General features: G+C 35.6%; 1 protein-coding gene across 1 annotated transcript in view; it reads right to left on the reverse strand.

Annotated features, from left to right (window-relative positions):
* Nucleotides 1–2,105: 2,105 nt before the first annotated feature.
* Nucleotides 2,106–13,008, reverse strand: part of Gabrg1 (gamma-aminobutyric acid type A receptor subunit gamma1) — a 76,436-nt gene continuing 65,533 nt past the window's right edge. The window contains exon 9 of the mRNA XM_051165035.1: nt 2,106–3,605. Coding sequence (XP_051020992.1) covers nt 3,336–3,605 — 270 coding nt within the window. The 3' untranslated portion in view covers nt 2,106–3,335. The remainder of the gene's footprint in view (nt 3,606–13,008) is intronic.

The raw sequence follows: 13,008 nt of genomic DNA on the forward strand, positions 1-13,008 counted from the left end.
GTGAGAGGTATCTGATTTGGAATTATTAGGTGAAGATGGCATAGGATTGGGGCTGGGTATGGGATACCTGCCCCAACATGGGAGGTAGCTTAGAGGATTAATATCTGCCCTGCCCTAGGTGAACCAAGGCTACTTAAAAATATAACAAGTGTCTGTATTTTCATTGCTTGCTAACAGGTTAGAAACTCCCACTGTAATAATAAATACACGGCTCATAATAAACATTCATTAGGCCATACCTCTAATTAACCACAACATTTGAGCAAGTAGGCAATTTTTTTCACCTGATGTCTTTGTTCAATAATTAAAACTGATGACTCTTTTCTACCAGTACAGACAACATTGAAGGTTGTATTTTTTGCCAATTTCAGACCAAGGGTCCCTCTCAGTAAATGTGTCTAAAGTAAATCCATTCTGACTAAGTTTGATCTGTACTTTGATTATATATGACCATCGCTTTCAATGGGATCGGCTAGCAAAGCTGGTTCTTCCTGTGTTTGCATTCGGAGTGTGAGGAGCACATTCTTGCTCAAAATAATGTTCTGGGATACAACGTGGTTTATATGGAAAACCACTCAGGATGCAGCCCAAGGATGTGGTAAATGCTCCTATGCTGTTTTATCTCGGAGGATACAATGCTGGCATGAGCATTCTGCTTCCCAAACTTTTCAAATCCTGATTGCGTCATTAGAAACTGGGTCTACATGAATCAACACTCTTTCATGCGATCCTCTTATGTCTTCCTGTTTGACATTTGCTTGTCATTCCTAGTGACTATATCTTTGGTTTACATTATTATTAAAAATTTTCCCGTGTGTTCAGGAAAAATTAGTCTAATAAATTATTTCAACTCATTCAGAAAAAGAAGATATATTTATTTAAATACTTCATCATAGTTTACTTTAAATTTGAAATAAAAAAGAATTGGCTTTTAATCCATTGAAAATAAGCCTTAAGCTCTATAGGATGGCTTAAGATCTAAATAAAAATGCTATCTTCTTGTTTCTAAGCTTAGAATTATTTAGGTTTCCACATCTGTTTTTCTCATCACTATAACTAAATAAAATAACACAGGTTTTGAAAGAAAGTGATGATTATTTGAAGATATATATGTATACATGGACTATATGTAGAAACATAGCATTTTTAATAATTTTATTTTCACTTATTATTGTCAACATTTAGAGCCTAGTTAATAAAACAGTAATGAGAAAATTAAAGGTACTTATATCAAACATTTAAAAGTATTTTTACATTTAGCCATGCTTAGATACAATTGAGAGAGCCCCTAAATTAAACACCCTTAACAACGAGCAAGCCATCGATAAAAATATGGAAGTAGCCATTAAAATATAATGAAGAATGTTATGCCTAAATGACTACTTCCTACTTCTGTTATCCCTTAAATAAATGTCCATTTTATTAACATCCAATGTTTAATAATTGTCAGCATAAATGGATGGAAAATATAAAAAGTAATATGCACAGAGCCAAATTTTTGTCTCTTCATTGGATAAAAGGTCAATGTTTTAATTTAATGTATTTCATATGTTTATGAAGAAGGTGGAAGAATTACATGTATCTGGGGTACCAACATTGTAATACATTCAAAGCTTCCTCCAAAGATGCCATACCAGGGGGACCAATTACTGACATAAAAGCATGTGTGTCAAAACCCCACATGGCAGCCTTCTCTTCAAACCCAACATACCCTTGCTCATAAAACCTTTCATTGTGATAACTGTGAAAATTTCTTTCTTCATGGGATTTATTATTTTTATCTTATATGAGTGTCTGCATGTTTGACTGTGCACCATGTGCATGCGCTCTCAGCAGAGGCTAGAAGAGAGCTTCAGAGTCCCATTATACACCATTGGGAGCCGCCATGTGCACGCTAAAAACTGAACCTGGGTCCTTTGCAGGAGTATCAAGTGCTCTTGTATGCTGAGTCATCTCTCCAGCTCAACAGTGAGCATTTCTACTGCTCCTTTCCAAACTGAAGCCTCTGCTCACAGATGAGGCACCTTCCGGTGTGATCATCTTTCCCTACAGTGAGACTCTCTGAGGTCTTTCTTCTCCTCACTGTATGGATTTGCAGTGACCCTAGGTCATTTCAACTGCCTCTCACAAGGTCCATTTGTAAAATGAATTTTGAGGCTCCCCACATGTCTAAAACAAAGAGCACAGTGATTATAATACAGTTGTAAAAGTCAGCTCAGAAATCGGTGGGTAGATAAATAGTTTTTGACAAGATTTCCCAAATACATCTGCTCTATAAAATGTCAGTAGTATGGATTTAAGTTGTATTCTCAAGACAAGCCATCTTAGTGTGCCAGAAGATTCTTCAAGCCCCATTAAGTCAAGCACTTTTTTTCAATGTGTTTTTGAACTTCTGAAACTCTTTTGTAGTAAAGAAAAAACAGAACATTTCCCATTTGATTTCATTGTTGTTACATTTTAACATTTTAATGTTAACCTCTTTGTACCTCATAAATCCTACAAGGCAGAAAGTAATTTTATTATTTTTCTTTACCTTGCATTACAAGCAAAACAAAAATTGACTTTAGTGTTTTCCATCCTAGATTAAAAGTTCTCAAATTAAATGTGGCTTGACTTCTGTTTAATATCTGAGCAAGAAATCAACTGAATTAGAGATAAAAATTGGCCATTTTAGAAACTGTAATTGCCAAATGGCTTGATTTAATTGTTTTACATTTCAAACATAAGACAACATTTAAATATAGAAACATATGCAATTACAAACAGTCAGTTCACAAGAGAAATTATGTAAAATGTAATTAATACACACATTATTTTCTTCTAAGGAGTAACATACCTTGGAAATATTATCCAAGGAAATCATGGCTTTGCTTTAAACAAACTATATCCCAATCAGACCAAATAGAAAGCAAGAAATAAAAACAAAATAAAGACCAATCTAGGTAAAGAATGCCTTAATTTTGGGCATTAGTCTTTCATTATAAACAATAGATACATTTAAATAAAATAGTTATGAAAATTATGTCATATTCAAAATATGTCTTACAGAAATATTAAATCCACATATTAATAATATCCAAGCAAAATAAAGAAAATTAAAGTAAAAATATATGTTACGATTTCAGTGTGCTGTATTTGACAATTTCATGTCCATTTAGCTAAATTAGCCTGAACACTTCTGTCTTACTTACTTATGAAAATGCTAATCTTAAAACTGTACCGTTCAGACTTTAACCAGTGGAATTTCATTTTCAATTTAAACATCGTGTTACTGAATTCAAAATGATTACATTGGACTAAGCCAGACTTTTATGATTTTTATCTATTAATAGAATTTATAAGTAAAGATATCCAACCCAGTAAACAAGATTGAACAAGGCAAAAGCTGTTGGGAAGAAGATTCTGGAATAGGAGTCAATTTTGGCAATGCGTATGTGTATCCGCCCTTCCCTCCAGGACCCAGTTCTACAGTCTTCGAAGCAACAGAAAAAGCTAGCACAGTCTTTGCCCTCCAAACACTGGTAGCCATAGTCATCTTCTCCTTGAGGCAGAGAAATGCTGTTCATGGGGATCAAAGTGGATCCAGCGTGGAGACCTGGAGATACCTGAATAAACAAGACGTGGGCTGTGAGACAGAAAAACCAGAACAAACAAAACAAAACGCCAGCAGCAAAAAGGAAAATAAACTTGCCCCTGCTAGATTGCACTAGGAAACTGATAATCAATTAAAAAAAAGCTACTTCGACTTCCAAATATTGGGTATGTTCAATTATACTATATTTTTATATTGCAACTTATTCCGTTTACTATATATATATGTATATATACATATGTACACATACACACGTATCTATCTATCATCTATCTATCTATCATCATCTATCTATCTATCTATCTATCTATCTATATTCTATTCAAAAAAGTAAGTAGGAAAAGTAACTTAGGAAATAAATTTTATTGTATATCTCTAAAGAGTTATCCTACAAAAATATTGTCAACCATGAACCTAAGTATAAATGTCACCATCAAATCCTTGTGCACCAACACTTCAAGAACTCCCATTTCCAAGGACCTATATCTGACTGAGATGGCCCATGGCAATCAACATGTTTGACATTCAAATAATTATAATGCTGCACGTATTTTTGCTGTTGTATGTTATGTAATATACTTATCTTACTTAGTATGAGAAAAAATAGCAAGAGGAGACATTATGATTGTAAAAACATTTTGAAAAACTAGAAAGGACAGAAAAATATGGCACATATAGGATTGAGTAACTGCGTGGAGCCACAATGTAATGATTTTAAAACTCAGCCTTAGGAGCAATAGAAGCACTCAACTATGCTCACTTGAACTGTGTAACAATCCTCCCTATAGAAATCATATTAGCACCTAAGTACAATATATAAGGTATTATAGAACAATAAATACTCTGTTTGATGATAACAATAACTCCTACTTTATCAGAGTTATTTGAGTTTCATATCAAATTAAAACTTCATAGCAAGTTCTTATTACATTTATTTTATATTGTATTTCTTCTGTGTTTTAATGTGTATGTGCCTAAGAATGACCACACATATGTTACAGAATACATGTAAAGTTCTTTTTTTTAGTGTTATTTATTTTTATGTGCATTTGTATTTTGCCTGTATGCATGTCTATAAGAGGGTGTCAGTGCCCTGGCACAGGAGTTACAGAGGGCCATGTGGCTCCTGGAGATTGAACCTGAATCCTCTGGAAGAACAGCTAGTGAGTGCTCTTAACCGTTAAATCATTTTTCCAATCCCACATGTGAAATTCTTGTGACCAGAGATTGAACCCAGGTTGTTAAGTTTGGTAGCATGTGTTTTTACCTGCTGAGAAACCCTACTGACTCTGGATCTGAATGTTTGTACATAGTGAAAATAATATTCGAAAATATCATAGCTCAGAAAAGAGTCAAAATTGTGTAACATAAAACAAGAAAAATTTAGCATGCAACAAACTTGACCTACATCTCTCCCACCACAAAAGGCTAGTGTGAATTTGATAAGAAATGTGGCTACTCCTTTAAATTTAGATGCATATCACGCAAAAGTGACAACTGCAATACTACACACAGGCTTGATGATTAAACAGGGCATGTACAACAAGCATTTGGTGGCAAGTAAACAGTACTTACTGCTGCTGCTTTTATGCTGCTATTGCCTTCTGAAAAGGGCATGTCAAAACAGGCAAAAAATACATGCTAGAGCACACACACACACACACACACAACTAACAAGAAGAGTGGTTACTAGAAAAAAATCAGTCCTTTAAAATGGCAAGACAGCAACTTTAATCATTGTCCTTCAGAACTGAATATTGTGAAATAACTAATCTATGGCATGTGAGTCTCTTGGTTTTGTTGCATCTAAGCAGTAAATTGGAAGTCAAGAATATAAAAATCATTTTTTGGGAGTAATTATTTCTAAGGTATATCCTTATCAAGTCTTATGCTGAATTTTGAAAATGTATATCTCATAGACATGACATATTTTGTGAGAATACAGACAAATAAATATTAAAAATTTAGCAGGTGCAGGCCGATAAGAAATAGCTCTGTAGATAGAAAGCAGAAACGCAAGTGAAATGCCAGGTAGGTGAGGTGGCTGTCAGTTACAACAGAGCTCAGTTAGAAGCAACAGAGGGCCCCAGGGTAATCTGGGTACTTCTACTGGCATACTTAGTGAGCCCAGGATTCAGTGGAAGGCCACACCTCAATCAAGTGGAGGTTCCTTGCTTTTTATCTTAGGTTTTGGAGTGTAAGTGAAAGTGAGGAAACTCAAAATGGTCCATGCATGAGATTCAATCAGAGGAGGAGGATGGTGGAATAAAGGGAACCTGAAGGCAGAGAGGAGTGCTACAGGCAGAAAGCTTTGTTCTGGGGGTCCTGATGGCGGCGGCAGAACAAGGAGTGAGGTAAGAGCTGAACAAAAGGGACTGTGTATGAGAAAGCTGGATGCAAACGTGATGGTGGCTCACAAGAAGGTGGAAGTAGAACACACGTGAAATAACATGGGTGGTCTGGACAATCGTGGAGGATAAGAGGGTAAATGAGAATGAGGACAGCATGGGAATGAGGAGAGGAGAGCAAAGCAGAGCAGAAGGGATGGGTTAGAGGAAATAAACGATGCATAAAGAATCCTTAAGAAATACTAGTTTGTAGGCCAATTAAAATATAATTTAAAGTAAAATATCACAAAAAAAATCTGGACTGTATGATACCTAGGAAATAAAAATCTATAAATTACCACACCTCTCAAGCTGCATCAGAGACATTTCTTTTTGCAGAGGCTCACAAAACTCAATACACAGAAAATAAGAGCTGTAGATACAGGACATCACCTTCCTGAGCAAGGCTCAGGGTCATATGGAAAGGGAGGATAGAAGACTGTTAGAGCCAAAGGTCATGGTTTTCCACAGTGAATCAATTTCTCTAGACATTGCAGAGCTGTTGCACACAGGAAGCCATGATATACATGAAGAAATGCAGAAGGAATGTGTGTAGAAGGAAATCTGTTGTTGTGTATTGTATGGATGTAACGCCTGTCAATTAAAAGATCAATGGCCTATGGCTGAGGCAGGAATAGGTGGGACATCTGGCAGGCAGAAGGGATTCTGGAATAGAGCAAGGGGCAAAGATTTCAGCCTGCAAGACGTGAAGAGGATGGATTCATAGTGCCTGAGCTCAGGTACCCAGCCATGTGGCAAAATGTAAATTAGAATAATGGGTTATTGAAAGTTGTGAACTAGTCAGAGAGGCGCCTAGGTTTATTGCCTAGGTGTTTGTAAATAGTTACCATGAGTCACTTGTTATTCCAGGAGCTAGGGCAGGAGGAAAAACCTCCTACGCACATACACAAGAGGAAGCCTGCCAATGCTGCTAGTCCCAGAGTAAACTGGGGAAGGCTTCATGAAACCTCATTCATATTTGAGGAGGTTTTGGCAATTGATTGCTGATGAGGAAAGGAACACCCAATCTTCTTCAAGCATGTGGTCCAGTGGCTGATTTTACATCTGCATACATACTAGTAGCACTAAGTCAACTCAGTGAATAAAAAGCAATAAACAACCAAAAAAAAAAAAAAAAAAACCCCAAACCCCATAATTTTAGGAGAGAACATGGGTGAGAGGCATAGGATAGAATTGAAGAGCCAGGCATGATGGCACATGCCTTTAATCCCAGCACCTGGAAGACAGAGGCAGGAGTATTGATGTGAGTTTAAGGCTAGCCTGGTCTACAAGACAAGTCCAGTACAGCCAAGGCTACACAGAAAAACCCTGTCTCGAAAAAATGAAACAAACAAACAAACAAACAACAACAACAAAAACCAGAATTGAAGATGAGTGAATGGAGACATAAATTCTCAAGAATAGAAGAAAAACTTAATGAGTACTTTAGAGGAGAAAACATGCATTTTTATAATAAAGAATCAAGAATGGAATGAGAAAATGCCTCAATGTTTAAGTACATATATGGCATACCGCTTTTGCAGAGAACCTGAGTTTGAATTCTATCGCTCACTATGCATGGTTCGAAAATACCTGTAAATACAGTGCCAGGGTTTCTGTGTCCTCTTTTGAACTCTAAGGAACCCTACACTCATATGCACATATATATACCCAGACATACACATAATTAAAGATGATAAAATGAATCATTTGGAAAAAGAATTAATCTTACGGAAACAAAAGATAATAATATTAAGTAAGATGGTCAATAAGCTGGTCTCTATTTGTTTTATATTATAAAACACGATAAATTTAGAGGTTAGAAGTAACAAAGTGACATTGGGATTTGTCATAAATATGAATTTAAAATTTTAAATGTGGATGAGACCTGATAGGCTGTTGTTCATATGGTGGGGGAAGAGGTCCCATTCTGCCAGAGGCCTAGGGAGAGGAATAGGGTAGAAGGGGAAGTGGGGGTGGGAATGGGAAGATACAAGTGAGGGGATAACATTCAGGATGTAATCTGAATAAATTATAATAAATTAAAATTTAAAAATTAAACGTTAAAAATTTAAACATAAAATCTTAGCAATATCAGAAGTGCTAAATATACGGGTGACTATATGTACTATAGAATATAAAAACTGAAGCCGTGGGGGAAGATAGCATATGTATTTCATATGAAAATAAATATTTTTCTTTTGTCTATCTTTGACGCTATGACATATGGTATACAAGTATTAGATATAGTGAAAAGTTTATTGGAAAAAAACCAAAAAAAAAAAAAAAGATAATATTTCAATTTCGAACTCTGTGACCAAGCTAGGCAGAGAATTCCATTTTTACATACACATTATTGTTACATCTGTTCATGTGTTTCAATTACTACTATTAGTATAAATTTAGATTTTTAACAAGAGTCTTATTTGATTGTTAATCTATTTATTTAGTCTGTGAACAGTAACATGAAAGGAAGCTGTTATGACGACACAATAGAAAGCTGACTACTGTTGGGACCGCGATGTGTGTGGAAGCAAATTATCAAGCTGATGTTGCCGTTGACCTTAAACGGTTACCACCTCACAAAGTATCCCACCATCCACTGACGTTTTATAATTACTTAAGCAGACTTTTTTGTTGTATTTTTCATATCTCCAATATCACAAAATACCTCCTGAGAGCTTTGTCAAACACCATTTCAGATGAAAAAATAAAGTCTTTTATTATTTGTGAGGTTGAAGATTGACACAGGTGTTTGTTATTTCACCACGGCCTCTGAAGGGTAGATGGATGTTTATTCACGCAGAGATGTGCTGGCTGGAAAGCAGATCAACCTTTTGCAGAAAGGAGACTGTGAATTAGACGATTGGGAGGGGCCTTCCAGACGGTATCTCCCCCCTGAGGCTTCAGTTTTTACTTTCTATAGTGCATTGCTTCTTGAGCTTTTCCAGTAGCCTACAAAGTTAGAGCTCATCTATTTTGCAATATAAGAATACACACTATGTACTTATCTTCAATTATATATACTTCATATAGATGCTGCTGTGCCATTCTGCTTAGAAAGTTTGTGACACCCAAGAGATGAAAGGACAAAAGCTGTAGACATGGCACTAGAAATGCCCATGCATCCCACAGATTACCTGTCTATCTTCAGCACAGGTAGTGATGTCCCAGGGCACCTGTGTTGTAGGCAGTGGAATCCAGTGGATTACACCCACTATAGAGGCTGCACGGGTATGTTAAGCATGTGGTGCCACAATGCAATGGAAACATTACATTTTGAATTTTGTTCAGCACGTATCAGTTTGAATCCACCTAACCAGTTTCTATCAGCTACTGTGTTAGATGTCACGTCTCTAGGCATTAGGTAGCCTTTCCCTATCCCAATCTACAAACCTCAATTCAGTTCGTGTGCTGTTGCCTCTTTTAAATGTCCTCCCACGTTTATTATTCTGAAAACTGCAACCTATTCTCCAAACAACTGCTTCAAAAGTGCTACACTGTCTCTGACACATTTTCTTTCTCTCAAACTTTTTTTTGAAAGACTCGTTTTAAGTGCTCTATATGTGAATTCTTTCCACTTGAAATGAAAGGGAAAGTTTCCGAGTGTCGTGTGACCCACATTCGCATAACATTCTTTTCAACACTGTGCGTCTATTAAATCTAGACTTCATAGGCCGCATTACCTAGTGTCTCAGGTGATCCGTGGACGCCCGGCATAGCTTGTACAGGCCCAGCTTGGGGTAGTTATCTGTTTCTAAAATAACAGCGCTCACACTCTTAAAAAACAACCTTTACCTTATTGATATTTACTTTAGTAAACTACCTTGCCTTTCAAAAAACGTTTTAGAACTAACAGTCTCACTGGTAATTCTCTCATATCCTATTTGATTATTTTGAATTTGCAAATTATTTATTATTGTTGTCGTGTGCGTGTGTATACACGTGAGTTCACATGTGTTCTTAAACGAATGTGCATACATAATGCGTATGCTTATTTGGCAAAATAAAGTGATAAATTTGGAGCCTGAGGTAGTAGCGCCAGAAGCAATGTGCTGCTTGCAATAGGTGCAGAGTAAAGATAGCAGGTGGAAGAGCTCTCCAACCCTCAAAATCCCACTCAGGCTAATTTCTGTGAAAAGCCGATGCATGTACATATAGAAGCTAAAGGCCAACCTTCAGTGCTAATACTTATAAACTGTCTCCCTGTTTTTACTTGAGAGAGCATCGTCCACTGGGATCTGCGAAGGTAAACATGGGAGACTTCCTGTGAAGAGAGCATGGCTATGCCGGTATTTGCGTGTGTAGAGGATAGAACACTAGACACCATGGTTGCATGTCAAGCTCGTTTATACCAACTCTAGACATTCCTGGGAGAAGAAGACACGTTCAATTTCTTTTGTCTCCATATTGCCGCTACACTGATAAATATAGAAATATCTATGATTTTACACTTTAACAAAATTAAGATCCTAAAATTAATCAAGTACTGTCTTCAGTTTTGCATATCTGTCTCAAAGTGTATGTACCCCTGGCTTTATGAGATTTTCTAGTATACTATGAATGAAGCTTCAGTATGAAATGTTCATTATTGCAAATAGCAGGTTTATAGATATTATATTTCTAAATTCTTCACCTCATCCGCAAGAGTACTCATTCACAGTACAGCATAGTTAACCTAACTTCTAAGATTTTCTTTGCATTACAACTTAATGCAAATAATTTAATAGTAGATGTTATAAAGAAAGAAAAGCCAACATATTGATTGGGATGTTGATTTCTCTAGATTTCGCTAATAGGCAGAATAAAATCAAAAATGAAAAAATAAAAAATAAATAAAAGAAAGAAAGTAACGGAATTAAAGGGAAAAAGGAAAGAAAGGTGAAAGTGAAAAGGGAGGAGGAAAAAATAAAATAAAGTATTTAATGGAAAAAGTAGAAGACATTTTAATTAAAGTGCATATTTTTATTCTTAAATATATTGTATTCAGATGGCATATTTTCATATGTAGTTAAATTCATAATTATATTATATTTATATAGATAATATGTAGCACATTCTAATTTTCCTATGGTAAGCAATGAAGTGGGAAAATGCTGCACTGCAGACTACTCAGACATTTCTCATCTTAATGAAAGTGTAGTTACTTATGAAAGGAAAAGCAGGTAGAGAGAAGAGAGAACAGCAATCCAAAATCAGAGAATCAAGTGCAAGCAGGATCTGAGCCTGGGGCCTGGGCTGCACTCTTTCCTTAGAAGAAATGGAAATGTAGATTCCATGGTGTTTAATGGAAGATGTGAGACAAAATGGTCAGACCTGTCTATTTTCCTTATCAGCATGGTCTGTCTACCAGATTAGCCAAGACCATGTGGCTGAACACAATCCAGGCAGGAATATAAATTTGATTGTTGTTCATGGCTTTTATAATTGTCATATAGTGCTCTAAAAGCTAATACAAATTTGTAGCTCAGTAAGCATGAGAGTCAGAAAGTGTTGTGTTGAGTGGCTATAAAGTATTTTTACATGCTCCAGTCAATTATAGTGTGTCAGCTGTGAGCTATTTGTCACTTAGTACTTCAGGGCTGCCATTGCATTGTTATTTCTTTTCCATTTTTAGTATTTAATTTGCTTAGGTTGTTGCTAAATTTACGAGACTAAGTATAAGATTATTGTTCTTAAATAAGTACAGTAAAAGGATGTCTAGACTTTGATAGTTCTTAATACATTTTGATAAGTTAATAATAAAGATAACATCATATTTTAGAGTTTCCATTTCTATGCTTCATCTCTCTCTAGTCTATGTGTCTCTGGGAGCTCTGCTCAGTATTTCACCCTCTGGGCTTACACTGGGTGGCTGTTAATCCAATTGAAGGAATGGTTTGGTAATACACCCGTGTTACATGTGTTCTTTCCATAGAAAGAAATTATAAAAATCACATGGCAGTAAATATACCTGTGTGCTAATAGAGTTATTCTTATTTGAAGAATAGCTAATATAAAATTTAAAAAGCCAATAAAATAAAGACAATTATTACATACAGCTATCGGCATTTAAAATTTAAAATGAGGACTAAATGATTACACAGAAAATAGGGAGGGTGTTTAGCCTTGGTTACAGGAAAATAGCTGAAAAAATATTGTTTCTTTGTCTAAAATTTATCAGTGGACAAGCTGGCAAAATTGCCTCAGTGGGTATGATACTTTCTTTGGAGACCTGACAATCAAAATTTGATTTCTGCAACCCACATAAAGACAAAAGGAAGAAGCCTACTCTATAATGTTGTTCTTTGGTCTCTTCATGTATCCTTTGGTATATGTAAGAACATACTTCCACATAACTGCTATTCATAAAATTAATATTTATTTTAAAGATAGCAGTGTTTATACAAGCTAAAAATCATTGTTCTTGTGCAGGATATCATGTCACAAACATGATCTTTTAAAATTATGTAAATTTGTGACAGTCATAGGTTTACGGATGAAAGCAAGTCTTCAAACTTTTTACAGCTAGTTAGCAATATCTTCTTCCTATAAAGAATACAAGATAAGATCAAAATTTACTAGGCTCCCCCTCTTAAAATGTAACATGAAATATTTTATAGAATTATAAATGGGTAATATGATCTCATGAGCTTCATAGCACACACATTATAGAAGACTTACAAACTGGTTGTCAAGGATGGATATCTTAACTGCCTTTATTTGACTTTTGGCATAGATTACTTTGAGAGTATCTGCTAGAAGCAATAGTATACTGTCACTTTGTCAATTTTAGTGAAATGCAATCCTACCTTTATAAGTACTTTGAACTGAAGAAAATGTAAAAATGAAAGACAGCAAGCTGGAGCTATGGGCTCACAAAAGACCTGGGTTTGAGTCTTGGATCGAACACTAACAAAGTTGTCCTTGTGAAAATCACTGAAGTTGTGTCTGTGTGGTTTCTTTCAACATAAATGACAGCATGTAAAACAGTCCAGTCATTTCCTGGAGCTCTCAAAGAATTTTAGAGATTACATTTAGACTGTTATA

Source organism: Acomys russatus, chromosome 22 (assembly GCF_903995435.1).
Source record: "Acomys russatus chromosome 22, mAcoRus1.1, whole genome shotgun sequence".
Lineage (NCBI taxonomy): Eukaryota > Metazoa > Chordata > Mammalia > Rodentia > Muridae > Acomys > Acomys russatus.